The sequence below is a fragment of the Miscanthus floridulus genome, chromosome 10 (assembly GCF_019320115.1).
Source record: "Miscanthus floridulus cultivar M001 chromosome 10, ASM1932011v1, whole genome shotgun sequence".
Classification (NCBI taxonomy): Eukaryota; Viridiplantae; Streptophyta; class Magnoliopsida; order Poales; family Poaceae; genus Miscanthus; species Miscanthus floridulus.
Genome location: NC_089589.1, coordinates 28,194,699 through 28,209,679, shown reverse-complemented (window position 1 = coordinate 28,209,679; position 14,981 = coordinate 28,194,699). Strand labels below are relative to the sequence as shown.

At 45.6% G+C, this 14,981-nt stretch overlaps 1 protein-coding gene and 1 long non-coding RNA gene across 2 annotated transcripts; one reads left to right on the top strand and one right to left on the bottom strand.

The window, feature by feature from the left end:
- The first annotated feature begins 2,185 nt into the window (after positions 1-2,185).
- LOC136489903 (uncharacterized) lies at positions 2,186-8,366 on the top strand. The gene is made up of 7 exons (XM_066486411.1): positions 2,186-2,551; positions 2,926-3,125; positions 3,233-3,292; positions 4,732-6,588; positions 6,684-6,834; positions 7,241-7,635; positions 7,756-8,366. The coding sequence occupies exons 1-7, from the start codon at positions 2,254-2,256 to the stop codon at positions 8,062-8,064; spliced, it is 3,270 nt and encodes a 1,089-aa protein (XP_066342508.1). The 5' UTR covers positions 2,186-2,253; the 3' UTR covers positions 8,065-8,366.
- A 4,040-nt stretch (positions 8,367-12,406) lies between these two features.
- LOC136486577 (uncharacterized) lies at positions 12,407-13,194 on the bottom strand. Its single transcript, XR_010766872.1, has 3 exons — positions 12,826-13,194; positions 12,660-12,744; positions 12,407-12,560 (listed from the first exon to the last, which is right to left on the bottom strand). It is a non-coding gene; the product is annotated as an uncharacterized lncRNA (long non-coding RNA).
- Between the last annotated feature and the right edge of the window lie 1,787 nt (positions 13,195-14,981).

Genomic DNA, 14,981 nt, shown 5'->3' with positions numbered 1-14,981 from the left:
TGATAGCCACACGAATAAGAGAGAGAGCGCTCCAGCAAGTTTGGGACGATGAGTTGATGCTTACCTCTCGATGGCAAATATAGCATACACCTTGCAAGTTGGAAGTCGTCCGAAGAAGTCATGATGCACCCTTCCTCAAATCCCACTGCTTGCTGCTCTTCTGTCCATGGTCAAGCCATTAAAGAGGTCCGCTTCCAGTGGCAGTGGCTCTTATCAGCCTGACATGATTACTCCCTCAGCCGCCGGTTGACAAGCATTATGTTCGCTTGCTCGTATACTATCGTGGATTATAAGCTAGAACAGTATTTTTCTCTCACACCGAGTCAACCAGCAGTAAATAATCCACGATCGTTTACGACGAAACAAGCAGGCTGAACGACTTTGAACTTTTCAAGAAGAAACGGAGTCACCCGAGGGGTCAAGCCACTGAATACAAAACCGGCTGTAGGCCTGTAGCCAGTAGCCACCGGCTCACCGGTTGTTGGCAAAGATGTCTTCGTGCTCGTGCCTAACATTTTCATGCCACAAGTTTGTTATGATATCTTTTTTTCAGCTGTTTAGTTTACTGCCGTCTATGGCAGGCCATACTTTGAGTATCATGTCTCACATGTTGTAGATTTATTTTCTTGCCAAACTTTGCCACAAGTGTAGCTTTAATTTTATTCGCCATACTTAATTAGGTTTGGGTGTGTGGCAAGGTTAGTCACCAACCAAGCAAACAGTAGTGCACAATATGCTTGGGTGCGGCTGTGAAGCTTACCTCCTCTAATCACTCCCCCCTAAAAGCACTTGTGACTAAAGGACAAAAACATTCTTCTCATATTCACTTTATTGGATTTTGAAATGAATATTTGGGATCCTAAATGAATTCAAATGAAAAAGATCTGAACTATAAAGTTATATAGGTATTATCAAGCACTACAACTTTGGCTTTGGTCGTCTTTGCATGTGATGTCGTTTGAAATTTTTATATTTTTAAAACGTGAAAAATTCAAACATAATTTTCCTGGGATACATGGTTTCAAATGAAAGATTGTTAAATACAAATTGTATAGCTCTTTGAGATCTACAACTTTGGCTTTTGTCGTTTTCTCCGTCCGTGGTTGTTTGAATATTTTGAATTTAAAATTTTGAGGAATTCAAAGATGATTTTTCTTGGACAAACAATTCCAAATAAAAAAAGTTGTCAACTACATACAGCCTGTTCGGCTGGCTGGGCTGGATCGTGGATTATTTACTACTGGCTGATTTGGCTGGTTTGGTGTGAGAGAAAAATACTGTTCCAGCTTATAATCTACGATCGTATACGATCGTTTACGGCCTGCCGAACAGGCTAATAGTTGTATAGCTCTTTGAGATCTACAACTTTGGCTTTTGTCGTTTTCTCCATCCGTGGTTGTTTGAATATTTTGAATTTAAAAATTTGAGGAATTCAAAGATGATTTTTCTTGGACAAACAATTCCAAATAAAAAAAGTTGTCAACTACATACAGCCTGTTCGGCTGGCTGGGCTGGATCGTGGATTATTTACTGCTGGCTGATTTGGCTGGTTTGGTGTGAGAGAAAAATATTGTTCCAGCTTATAATCTACGATCGTTTACGGCATGCCGAACAGGCTAATAGTTGTATAGCTCTTTGAGATCTACATCTTTGGATTTTGTCGTTTCTCGATCCGATGTCATTCAAAATTCAAATTTCAAAATGTGAGCACTTAAAACTGAATTTTAGGATAATAGATTATTTCAAATGAAAAAGGTTATAACCTGCAATGTTTTAGATATTTTTTAGATCTATATATATTGGCCTCCCTGACACGTGGCACGTAGCCGGCAAACTCCCTCTCTCTCTCTCTCGGTTTGAATGAAGGCCGCGCGTCATGAAATCCAGCCCAGCCCAATCCTTTCTCGCCACAAACGCATGAGGCCCAACATTTACTACCCACGACGATTCGCCCCCGTTCTATTTCTCGGCCCACCACGCTCACGCGTCACACGCCGGTTCAATTTCTGACCGTTGCGACCCGAACGGAAGGTTCCAAAATCCAAATCCGCCGCCCGGCTCCCCAGCCGCCTCCAACGTCTCTCCTCCGCCGGCGCTCATCCCCTACACATCCCCCCTCCCCTTCCCCTCCCCCAAGCCTTCAAACTCGCAGAGATCCGCAGCCCGCGCCCCGTCTCCTCGACCTCACACTAGCGGTGGGCACACAGCCACGCGCACGTAGATCGAGAAGTGATAGAGATCATTCCCCACGGCATGGCGGCGGCGACGGATGGGGACGCCCCGATCGCGGCGTTCGCGGTGGCCAAGGGCGGCGTCGTGCTCAAGCACATCTTCCTCAACGCGCCCCCGCAGGAGGCGACGACGACGCGCGGGGCCGCTGGCGGACGAGGGGTGGAGGGCGGGGACGGCGAGGAGGAGGACCCGCCGGTGATGGTGGGGCGGCACCCCGACAACCACGTGCTCGTCGACCACCCCAGCGTCAGCCGCTTCCACCTCGAGCTGCGGTGCCGGCGTCGGAAGAGGCTCATCACCGTCACCGACCTCTGCTCCGGTGAGACGCCGGCCGCTCTGTTTCCTTTTCCCCCTTCCTCTGCATCCGCGTGTTGAGCTCGTGATCGCGGCGCTGGCACGGTTGATCCGATTCCGCGGACTGGGCTGGGCTGTTAGTCTTCGTTTCAATTGATTCCTGCTCGTTCGACTGTGGCGTGTGGTATTTGGGGGTTTCACTAGGACTTTAATACCCTATTGCACTTGGATCATCTCGGGATAGGATCAACGCTGCCTTGTTTGTTGCGGATTTGGGTTCAAATTTCCCTTTCAAAATTTCGTACAGAATTCTAGTGTCACAGTCTTCCAATTTTCGATTGAAACGATGTGGAAGTTAACTCGGCGTTTTCCCATCGTTGGGGTTTTCATTTGATGCAGTGCACGGGACATGGGTGTCGGGGCGACGGATCCCACCCAACACGCCGGTGGATCTGGCCACCGGTGACACGCTACGCCTCGGGGCCTCTAAGAGGGAGTATAGGCTGCTCTGGCTATCGCTGCGTGAGGCATTTGAGATGGACGATCTGCTGTATATGCCATCGCTCCCTGAGGAGGACAAAGAGGAGCCCCATGCTAAGGTAGCAACTAGCTAATTCTCGTTTATATGCTCGTAGAATAAGTTGCTTTTTTGTTTTGGCGCTACCTGTTGATTCCTTGTGGTCTAAGTGTTTGATGAAATGCGCAGGAACCAAGCAGCCAGTTAGTGCCTGGGCACAGGGATTCAGTGGACATGGAGACCCATCAGGTTTGTTCACAGCAAATCCGTATTACCGAATACCTGAAACTTTGTATGAAATGCTTATCAGTATGTTTAGAGCGGCAATCCTTGTTTATTGATTTGATAGCCTGAAACTGCAAAGTGGCAACTGATGTATTTTTTATTTTTTGGTATTAGTATGGTTATGTATGCTCTTCTTTGCATCTAAGTAATGGACCTGCTAGGTTGCAAATTCAAATGCAGCAATTTGGATTGCCTCAATTGTTTCCAATATTTGATGCGTTGACTAGTTCCTCCACTGTAGTAATCCTTGTATGCGTGTTCTATGAATATATAGCGTCTTATTTTCAGATCCACTTTGTGCTACAGGATTTCCTACATGCCACTTGAACTAGATTTGTTCTGTTAATCGTCACTGTTCAATCAACATTCTCTTCTTAGTTGTTTACTGCATTGATGCTCCCATTTGGCGGTACCCGGTTGCCTAATTCCTATAAATATTATCAACTTTTTTCCATGCCTTGTGAATGCTGCATGCCTGCCTAGTGCTAAATTTGATTGGAAATAATTCTGTTGCCTAAATGAAATTTTTTCATGCTGTACTGCTGTAGATTTGTTATTATTTGGGCACTTCATGCCAATCGAAACACATTGTGCATGTGCATAGAGCCATAGAATAAGTGCGAACCTCTATTTGGTACATATTATTTTCTATGCTCCTGATTCTGTTGTAGTGTTGTGCTAAGTTAAATTTCTCTGAGATGACATTCCAGTTGTTTGTTTGCTTAGTTTGACAAATGATTTTTTTTAAAAGCCTGGGGGTGGTTTACCCCCGAGTTTTTCTTTCTAGCTTAACAAATGGCTTTTTTAATGGTAGCTGTGCGTAATTTTCAGCTTGTGTCAAGCAACCGTTTGTGCACATATGAATTCGCTTGTCTGCTTCTCTGAATGTTGTATTTCACAAGTTAAACACTCTGTTCTTGCATTTATTTTGTACTCCCTCCGTTCCAAATTATAAGACATTTTGGCTTTTTGAGATTCATAGCTTTTGCTATGCACTTAGATATACACTATGTCTAGATGCATAGTAAAAACAATGTATCTAGAAAAGACAAAACGTCTTATAATTTGGAACGGAGGGAGTATGTTGAAGTCAATGCATATCAACACTTAAATGGGCTATCCATTATATAAACCAAATTTTGTGACCTTAATTTAGTGTAAACCAAGTCAACTATCTATGTGATGAGCTGACAATATATATCCATTATCCAATTCCACTTGTAAACATGTATGTCAGTTCTTTGGTTTTCAATATCTTTGGGGTGTTACTGTTCCTTCCATGTCTTCAATTGTTTACATGAGTTATATTGTTCTGTTGTTTTCTTCCTTTTTTTGTCATAGAGATTTTCAACTTTGGATCCATTTTCTGGAATTGATTGCTAACTGTCTTATCTAATATCCAGAATACAAGTGAACAAATTGTGTCAGAAGACATTACATTTCCAGGCAAAGTGGCCCCCTCAGCACCTCCATTGTCTGACTTTGTTGATCCTTTTTTTGCGGAAGAGCCTTCACTTTCCCAATTTCATGAGAAAAGAGACAGAGTGACAGAGGAAAAGTTGGTTGACAAGAATCAAATTTCAGAATCTTTTGGTTCATTGATCATACAGGAAATGGCAGGCACACTGACAAATGCTGGAAAATCAATCCAGTCAGACAAGCAGGATGCCTCAAACAAAATGTCCAAGAGGTCCAAGTTGAAGTCAGTCAAATCACTTCGTGTTGACACAGGCAGGAGCAGGGATAGAAGCAGCACTCTGAGCCATAGCATTCAGAAGGGAAACCAAAATGAGATTATTGTATGTTCTCAGAGCTGTGGGACAGAATGCGCTGCCTGTATAGCTTTATTTGGTATTTCTGAAGTTGAAAGAGCTGAAGAAAAGGAAGAGTTGATTGCTGAAGATAAGGTTGACATGAATCCCCCAGCCAGCATGATCATGGAGGGAAGTATGAAAGAGAGAGAAACTGAGAATTATATCCCACAAGATCCAGTTGATGCAAAGCTGCAGAAGAAACTAGGCTTGTTAGATTCTGCTCTCCCTTTGCATTTCAAAGATGATGCATTAACTGACAAAGTAATTCCGCAATGGAATGGTGCTACTGTTCATACAGAATCTGAGCTTGTTTCAGAAAATCTTATAATGCCAGAAATGAAGCACGATGGTTTGAACCATCTTAACTTGGAGGGAGGTCTCTCAGAAAACGAGAGTATGGACCCAAATAACAGTGCTGAGGGTCCTGGGAACTGTGGGCTTGAAGGCACCATTTGTGGGAATCTATTTGACAATTTGGATACTGAAGGAATTGAAGATGAAGAGATCTGCCCACGGGACAAGGATGAAATCACCCCCAATGTATCAGGTAACATAATAATGGAGAGGAGCCATAGAGATAGAGGTCTGAAGCCTACCATTTCCCAACAGTTGATGGATTCCATTTCCCCTCTCAATTTAGATCATGACGACTTTTCTGAAAATGAGAACTCCAAGCTGAACACTGGAGATCAGATGAAATCAAATGAACCTGTCTCTGAGAATCTTAACGCATTAATGCCCATTTCACATCTGGAATTCAAAGATGGCATCCTTCTGGATATGGAAAACTCGGTGCCGGCTCTGGGAAAGTCTGAGGCTATGTTCCCTGTGAGGCAGGAAAATCTGTTCTCAGACAAGGAGAATGTGACTCCAGCCTCTAAGGTGAAGACCAATGTTAGGAGAGTTCTTGGTACAAGGATGGATAATTCAGTGTCAGCAGCAAATGCTTCAAATAAGAAAAAAGTTCTTGGGTCGAGGGTGGATAATTCAGTGTCAACAGAGAATAGTTCAAATAAGAAGCAATGCAGTGAATTATCATCAAAGTCTGAAAAATTCCACACAGTAGACTTTGATGTTTTCTATTCAGACAAGGAGAATTTGACCCCTATAGCTTCAGGAGGCGTGAAAGCAAGGAAGTGTTTTCCCAAGGACCTCTCAGTCGACTTAGATCAAGATCAGGAAGCATTCTGCTCAGACAAGGAGAACTTGACACCAGTATCTTCTGCAGCTCTGAAAACAAGGGATATGTCTGAAAACCGTACACGTCTTGAAAGTGCAATCATGAAGAAAAGGGTTGCTGATAGGCTCCCCTTCCAGACTCTTCTGTTAAATTCTCCTTTGAGACCTGCTAGGTCGCATGATTGTACCTGTGCTGTTGCTAGGCCAGCTGACATTGCTGCTGGTGACTTGGTGGTCAAGTTGGAAGATAAATTCAACAATCTTTCAGTAAGTTATTGGAGTGATTATATCTGTATGCTCCATATGAATGCCTTTTTGTTTTAGTATCGCATCTGACATGACCAAATCTTTATGCTGGGCAGTGTAATAACCAAGAATCAGGTAGTGCTGGACAAGGTATGAAAACCTGGACCATGGTGGCTAATACAGACAGTCTTCTTGATGACGAATCTAGGAAGGCTATTATGCTGTTAAGAGGCCTAAAAGGAACTCATCTGTTCATACCTAGGATTGGTAAGTTCATTGCCAATCACCAAATGTTTTGAAGCTTGAACAAATGCTTGCTTGCATGTATCATTATTCTGTTGTTTGCTTGCTTACTGTTGATTATGATACTCACTACTCCATCGCAACAGTCAACCTATGCTTATAATGTTAACAACTTAAGGGCTGCTCGCTTCTGCATTTTTTACATCTTAACTGTCCTTTCAGGCTGTTAACCGATGCTTCATGTGCTTTGAATGCTATTACCTCACATTTTACCAATTGGTTTAATCCATCTTGCCTGTGATATCTGCATTGCGTGCCCCTGTTTGATTGTGGCACAGCTCTACTTGCACTTGCCGACTGAATTACTAGTTTGTGCTACTTCCAGTTGCTAACTGAAGTAGTACTACGTTTCTCTTGACTGTCTCCACAGTGATCAGGGAGTTGGATTCCATGAAGCAGCGGGAGGGCCTGTTCCGACGGTCCACGAAGGCGACCTCCATCCTGCAATGGATCGAGGAGTGCATGGCAATGGAGAGCTGGTGGATCCATGTCCAGAGCTCGGCCGACATGTGCCCGGTGGCGCCAACCCCGCCCGCGACCCCTTCGGCGCAGCGCATCGACGAGGAGATCGAGATCGGCTCCGGCTCCTTCAACCCGATGGCGTCGTTCTTCTCCCCGCGAAGCTCCGCGCTCGCGGACATCGCCTCCCCCAGGCCCGAGGACCGCGTCCTCTACTGCGCCCTCCAGTTCAGCAGGCTCCGGAGCGGCGAGAAGGTCGTCGTCCTGTCCAACAGCGTCACGCTCAAGATCAAAGCCATGGCAGAGGTACGGTACCATCATAGTAGGATGCATTCTGATAACCATGTCTGTCTGCTGTGCGTAACCATGTCTGTCTGCTGCGCGTTCGGACTGAAACTGGTTGTGTTTGTTGCGTTGCGCACGCAGGGCTTGCCTTGCGAGGGGGCGAAGGAGTTCCGCGAGTCCCTGATGGACCCGTCGTCCAGGCGGTTCATGTGGGCGGCCAGCGCGCCGCGGGGGTCGGCCTGGTCGTGCCTGGACGCGTCCGCGCTGGCGGAGAACTACTACAACAGCCACCACCACGCGATGAAGCGGAGGGTGGTCCCGGCGAGGCCCGCCCAGGCCGCCAAGGGCCTGAAGCTCATCCTGCGTCACAACTCCCTGTACGCGCAGGCCACGACGGACGCCGCCGTCAACAAGACGACGCCACTGCTGGCATCGCTCGCCTCGGTGTGAGAGTGAGACCCTCGGGGCCGCCGGGCCGGGGCCCAGGGGCAGCAGTTTCGCTTGTGGGGAATGACTTGGGTTTTTTTTTTTAACATGGAGTTATTTTGCCGGTGGTAGCGTTTTTTGCTGGGCATGATTTCCATGCCGAGGGAAACCGTGGGCAGACTTTCAACAGAACATTGTCAGTGGTTTCGTTTGGGCCATCGATGAGTTGAGTTGGGTTGAGTTTTGAGCCTGTATACTATTATAAAAGATGGTCGTGGTCTACGTGTCACTAAAAAATTCGAACGCACTCATGACACTTTACTTCTTTTTTTTTCCTCCCAAGCCCTGACACGTGGGCCCAGTCAGTAAAAACGTCCAAAATGCCTTTCTGTCAAGGTGTAAACTGCTCTCTATATTTTTCCCCATCGGCATCATCATCCGACCGCGCGGCCCTCTCCACGATGCGCCAGCCTCCCGACTTCGGCGAGCCCGGCTCCCTTCTCCCTCTCACATTCGCGATGCGTCGGCCTGGCCCTGATGGGCCGGCGTCCGCTCGGCCAACGTCCGCCGCCTGCCCCGAGCCCCAGCCCCGACGCGTCGTCGGGCCCTGAGAAGACGGCGCACGGTCGAGGCCTCGCTCGCAGGTCGCAGCTCGCGCAGCGCGGCTCCGGCAACAAGGGACCGCGCTCCTCCCAAGCAGCCAGGTCGCGCGCCGCCCGCCGAGCCTCCACTGGCACGCTCCCCGGTGACCACGTCGCGCCCGTGCCTTGCCAGCTCCTCCTCCTCGCCGCGCCCGGGCGGCCTTCCTCCCGCTCTGCGTGTTCCTCGCCCTCGCCGTCTCCGCCATCTCCGCCCGCTCATGTCGCACCGTCGCCGTCTTCGTCTTCGGGCTGTTCGTGCCCCGGGAGGCGCGCAGGGTTGGGGCGAGGCGCGCAGGGTCGGGGCGGCGTGTCCTCGGCTTGAGGCGGCCTTGGCGTATGCAGGCCTGGGCTGGGTCCGACGAGTTTAGGTGGGCAGGGAGCTCGCGGCCGCGCGGTGCGGCTATGCGGCCCGCGCAGGGGCGAACGCGGCCATACGACCATCGCACGCGTCGGTCGCGGTGGCCGGGGCGATGGAATCGTTGGGTGCCGTCGGTGGGAGTGCCGGCGATGGAGGCACGAGGCTGCGAGCGGCTAGGCTCCGCCCGACCCTGACGTCACGACACATAGATGCGTTCGAATTTTTTAATGACACGTAAGCCGTGACTATGGCCCTATTCGGTTTGCTGAAACTTTGCTGAATTGACTGAAAAATACTGTTCTGACTGAATTATTGTGAAAAAAAAACACTGTTTCAGCTAAAAAACAAACTGAATAGTATAAATTATAAGGTAAGCCAAACGCAAACGTAAAAGGCTCTGGAGTTTTTTCCGGCGCGCTAGGCTGCGGCTGCGGGATTGCAAATTTGCAATGGCAAGAGCTGGCGCGGCGCACGTGGACATGTCTGTACGGTTTGGTTGTGACGAGGACGGGCGGCAGTAGAATAATGAATGAATGGTCCGGATATCGTGTTGCTGCGAGCAGAATCTTACTGTCGAGGAATGTCTTTCTGTGTAGAAAAATTGGCGTGCCATACCCCATGAGCTGTAGCCTGTTGGGGCTTCACGTGAAGCACCGCCGTGCGTGTGCCGGAGATTAGTTAAAAATCGCGTCAAAGAAAGAAGGCGCTGGTAGTGGGGGTATGGATAGCCTAGCCCCGGGCAGGCAGTGTCTTTCTCCTTCGTGTTTTTGGACTGTTTGTTAATGTTGTTGAATGGGTCAGCCGTACAATGGACACCCAGGCCACGCAGCGGCTAGGCTACCGTCTAGCCTCTAGGAGGAGGCTAGTGAGCGTGCAGACATGACGCGAACTAAACCCCTTGATCCGGTCCGCCCCCATCGCATTCGCGTGTGTAGCAGGCTCACAGATCACAGTCACAGGTCACCTTCCGTTGCCCACGGAAGGCAAGGTCTTCTCATGCCCATGCCAGCTTGTGTTCTCCTAAATTTCGCATAGGAAATTAGTGGTACGTTGTCGTTATCAATTGTTCCTTTAAAATGAAGAAGACTGGTAGTTCCATGTGCGCGCCTGTGACCATGTCTGCAGTGGCGAATCTAGGATTTTAGGTGAGGGTATGCTTCCCCAAAAAATTCATACACAATTCGGTAAATCCATTTAGCAATTCGGTAATAAGGCTTAAATTCATGAATTAAGTAGACACCATATCCACTAAATACAATATAAATAGTTTCAAAAGCCATACCGATAATTGAAATATATGCATAATAGAGTACCAAAGACTTACTATGTTATTTTGCTGATGTTTTTATTCGACGCTTTCGAAGGGACATAAATGTCTCAATTATATCATCTTCATCAACTTCAAAGAAAATGTCTCGCTCAATGAAAGTGACTAGACAATCATCCAAAAGACTATCTCCCATCTTATTTCGTAACTTTGTTTTCACTAAAACCATTGCAGAAAATACCCTTTCAACACTTGTCGTTGCCACGGGTAGAAGCAATACCAATTTGAGAAGCTCATAAACCATATCATACACTTTATGCCTCCTTGTTTGAACAAGCTTAACTGAGAGATCAACAATATTTTCTAGACCTTTGAATCTATCATCCTGCCTCATGTCATCAATATAATTATCTAGCTGCAATTCAAGTCTGAGCAAATTATTATTTGAGAAATCCTTTGGGTAGAACTCAGCTAGTCTGCGTAGCTTCTTTGCATCAAAATACTCAAATGAATTAGAAGGATTGAAGGTTGCCATACAAGACAACAACTCCATATTAATCTCATCAAACCGATTATCAAGTTCTTGACTTATTTGATCAATGACACCAATATATACTTCTCTTCTGAAGTGATCATCATTGGTTTGCTTTCGAGCACGAGCTTTCCTTGTTGATTTGCCGTAAGGAACATAATCACCATCCATAGCAGGAACATCAACACCATGTTTATCACAAAATGAAGTGACCCTCTCAAGAAAATTATCCCAACCATCAGACCTCAATTCTTGCATTTTTTTCTTTGCCACGTTAACAAGTGATATTGCATTAAGAATATCTTGCTCCCTTCTTTGCAAACACTCAGATAACTCATTTGTGTATCCAAGAATAATATACATTAAGTGTGCAAAGAAAATAAACTCAAAGGTCTCAAATGCTCCAGTCACAAAATGTATTTTGGTCCAATCATCCTTATATGTCGGATCATCCCCAAGATTAACCAGTACATCATGGATTGATTCATACATAGTAATGATGCTGCATATAGTTTTGTAATGAGATCCCCATCGAGTATCTCCAGGCCTAGGTAAACCCATCTCTTGATGTAATCCAGTTCCAGATACAATTTCACCACAGTCAAGTGCTTTCTTCACATTCTCAAGCCGAGCATTTCTAAGCATGTCATGACGCTTACAAGAAACTCCAACAATATTCAACAAGATAAATACTTGATCAAAAAATGAACTGCAATCAGTATTTCCCTTAGCAACAGCAACAAGAACCAATTGGAGTTGATGAGCAAAACAATGAATATAATAAGCAGAAGGTGATTCTTGCATGATCAGTGTTTTCAACCCTTTAATATCTCCTTTCATGTTGCTAGCCCCATCATATCCTTGACCACGGATTTGAGTCAAACTCAAGCCATGACTAACAAGTAAAGCTTCAATTGCATTCTTTAGTGATAAAGAAGTAGTATCATCTACATGAACAACTCCAATAAAATGCTCACATGGCCTTCCCAGTTTATCAACATAACGCAAGCAAAGAGCTAGTTGTTCTTTATGTGATATATCACTAGACTCATCTGCTAAAATTGCAAAGGGCTCATCACCAAGTTCTTCAATTATTTTCTTTCTAGTTTCTAGGGCACAACAGTGAATAATTTGCTTTTGTATGTCTGGGCTAGTTAATGTACAGTTACCTGGAGCATTGTCCAAAACATACTTGTTTACTTCTTCACTATTTCCGGCAAGAAATTTCAAAAGTTCAATGAAGTTCCCTCTGTTGCTAGATTCTTCACTTTCATCATGTCCACGAAATGCCAACCCTTGATGCAAAAGAAACTTGATACACCTAAGTGAATTGGCGATTTTGTCCTGAAATCTTTGTTTTTGGAAAATCATGTGCAAAAGGTTTGAATGGACCTTTAGTAATATATGCTCTTCGAATTGCATCTTGATCATTAACAGGATAACTAAGAATGGGACGTCTTTCACCTGGATCATGTGGAAGGCGATTGATGTCATAAACTGGTGGCAGTGAAGATGGCTGTGCTGGTGGCGGTGGCGGTGGTGGCGGTGGTGGCCGTAGCATACGATTTTCAATTTCCTCAACTACTCTCTCATCAGTCTGTTCTTCCACCATAGGTACAACCGGATCAGGAGAGCGATTAGAAGTAGCACCAGCTGCCGCTGCCTTCCTCTTTGCTTCATGCTTCTTAAAAAGAGATGCAATGTCCCCGTTTCTCTTCATAACTGTTGATTGCAAAAATATTACAAAGAACACAATGCCAAATAATTAAATAAATTGTGCTTGCATGATTGGACTGACATATGTGATTATGGATCACTCACATGATACGAGTACTGAACAAAAAATCAATCTAGGTCAACTCCGATGTTGGGAAAAATCCTCCACCTTGCTGTGTGATAGATGATCCTATAATTTTAGCGCTAAGCAATTAGCAATTAAAGTACACATGATTTTTTTAAAAAAAAAACAAAGAACAAAAAATGTCACCTGAACGGCTGGACAATTCTGATGCCGATGCTTCTCGTCTGTCAGTCTGTGTGCCTGTGCCTTTGCTTTCAATCGGACGAGAAGACACAAGGACGGGCGGCTGGCGGCTGGTGGCTGGCGACTGACGGACGGAGTATTGGCGTCGGCGACAGTCTCGGCGATTGGCGTAGGGCACGCCGGCACGGCGCCGCACGCCGAACTCGCGAAGACTCGAGGCGATCGAAGTCCAACCGTTCGCTGCGCCGCTGCCTCGATCCGTCCACGGTCCACCGTCTGATTTGGCGTAGCTGGCCGCATGGGCCGTGTCCGCGTGGGCCTGACGGACGCTTGCTTGCACTCGCGAGTCGGCCTGCCTGCCTGCCTGCTCGTGCCTCGCTGATTCCTTGGTCTCATAAATGAGGGATTTTTTTTTTGATAAATACGTATATGTACTCCACTTCACGCCGGAAACACAGGGTATGCTGGAGCATATACAGCATACCCTGTAGCTTCGCCCCTGTATGTCTGACATGCTTTACTGCACGCGCATAGCATGAATCTTGTAGCAGTACGAGAGTACCGTGTGTCATCTCCCATGGATATCTGCGTCGTCCCGGTAACAATGTTAAGGGCGCGTTTAGTTCCGAAAATTTTTGGTTTTTGGCTACTGTAGCACTTTCGTTTGTATTTGATAAAAATTATCCAATTATGGACTATTTAGGCTTAAAAGATTCGTCTCACAATTTCTCGGCCAACTGTGTAGTTAGTTTTTTTTTTCGTCTACGTTTAGTACTCTATGCATGTGTCGCAAGATTCGATGTGACGAGGAATCTTGAAAATTTTTGGTTTTTGGGTTGGAACTAAACAAGGCCTAAGTTTTACAGCTTGCCTTGCCAGCCCCACGTAAACTCGCGCACTGTTCAGCTGCTCATAGAGTCGTTTATATTGGTTTGTATAGCTAATTTGTTGAAAAAGAAAAATATTATACCATATCTTATAAGCCGGATAATAAGATACGGTCAAAGCTACGAGCCCGGCTAATGAGAGAACCACAGTGCCTCCTGGCAGTAATAATTGTACACACGGTTTTGACTGTGATGAGGGACCGGACTGGCGGACGGCACGAATGGAGCTCTCTTGGTCAACGGATCTGACGATGACTTAACCCCCCTCTCTCTCTCTCTCTCTCCGTTTCCCACTCGCAGTTGCTGTTTGACCAAGTCGTGTGTGTAGCACGACGCGGAAATCGTAATCCAGAGCTCGGTCAGCCCCGGAAAGCGCGCTAACCCCAAGCCCCGAAGCTTCAGATTGACGATGAAACAAATTAAATTGAACCCTTCGTGTTGTACGGACTACAAAATATCTGTGCTACATTTCAGACGGTCGCTGGTACACTTGCCTTTGGTTTCACATCAACTCAATGCAATCAACAAAAAAAAAACGCGCGTTTTGCCTCGTCCATGTATTTTGTCTTTGATTAATGAAAATTTACCCTTTCAAAAATGCAATCAACAAATTATCACAGTTTCACACGCTCTCTATTCTCTTGTTGCATGCATGCATACATGCAACAAGTTGTTGCAAGTTGCAACTTTTTCTCGTAAAAATGAGGGCACACGGCTAAAAATCTTCATAAGAACTGTAGCACGTAGTACGCTAGCAGCGCATAGTACAAAGTACTATAGTTCAAACGTACTACTAACGGTGGCGTCTCTGTCTTTTTTCCGGACGGTTCGCTCGTTAGCTTCGGTTAGGGCTTATTAGTCGATCAATAATGTTTTTTTTTATAATAAATTAATATCAATTAAGTTTATTAGTCTAGAAATTAAACAGCAAACAGGCTGACAGCGGATAGCACAAACGGTGCTTTTAAGCTCCCCGTGGCTGTCGTCACTCAGCTCCGGCTATGCAAGCCAGGACAGGATGCTCATGGCCTACGAGTGTTACTACTATTATACCGTATATATAGTTTTATATCTGACTAAAATGGTACTCCCTCAGTTCATAAAAGAATGCAATTCTAAAACAGTATGATGGTTTAGTACTTCAAGTTTGACTAATTATAGTTAAAAAATATAAATATTTATAATATCAAATAAACATCATTACATTAATTACGAGATGTATTTTTTATAATAAATTAATTTAGAGTTATAAATGTGAATACTATTTACTAG

Bases quoted from the DNA above. Each gene is read 5' to 3' on its own strand.
- LOC136489903 (XM_066486411.1), top strand. From the start codon at position 2,254: ATGGCGGCGGCGACGGATGGGGACGCCCCGATCGCGGCGTTCGCGGTG. The intron at 3,126-3,232 runs GTAGCAACTAGC...TGAAATGCGCAG, and splicing joins AAGAGGAGCCCCATGCTAAG to GAACCAAGCAGCCAGTTAGT. The intron at 6,589-6,683 runs GTAAGTTATTGG...TATGCTGGGCAG, and splicing joins ATAAATTCAACAATCTTTCA to TGTAATAACCAAGAATCAGG.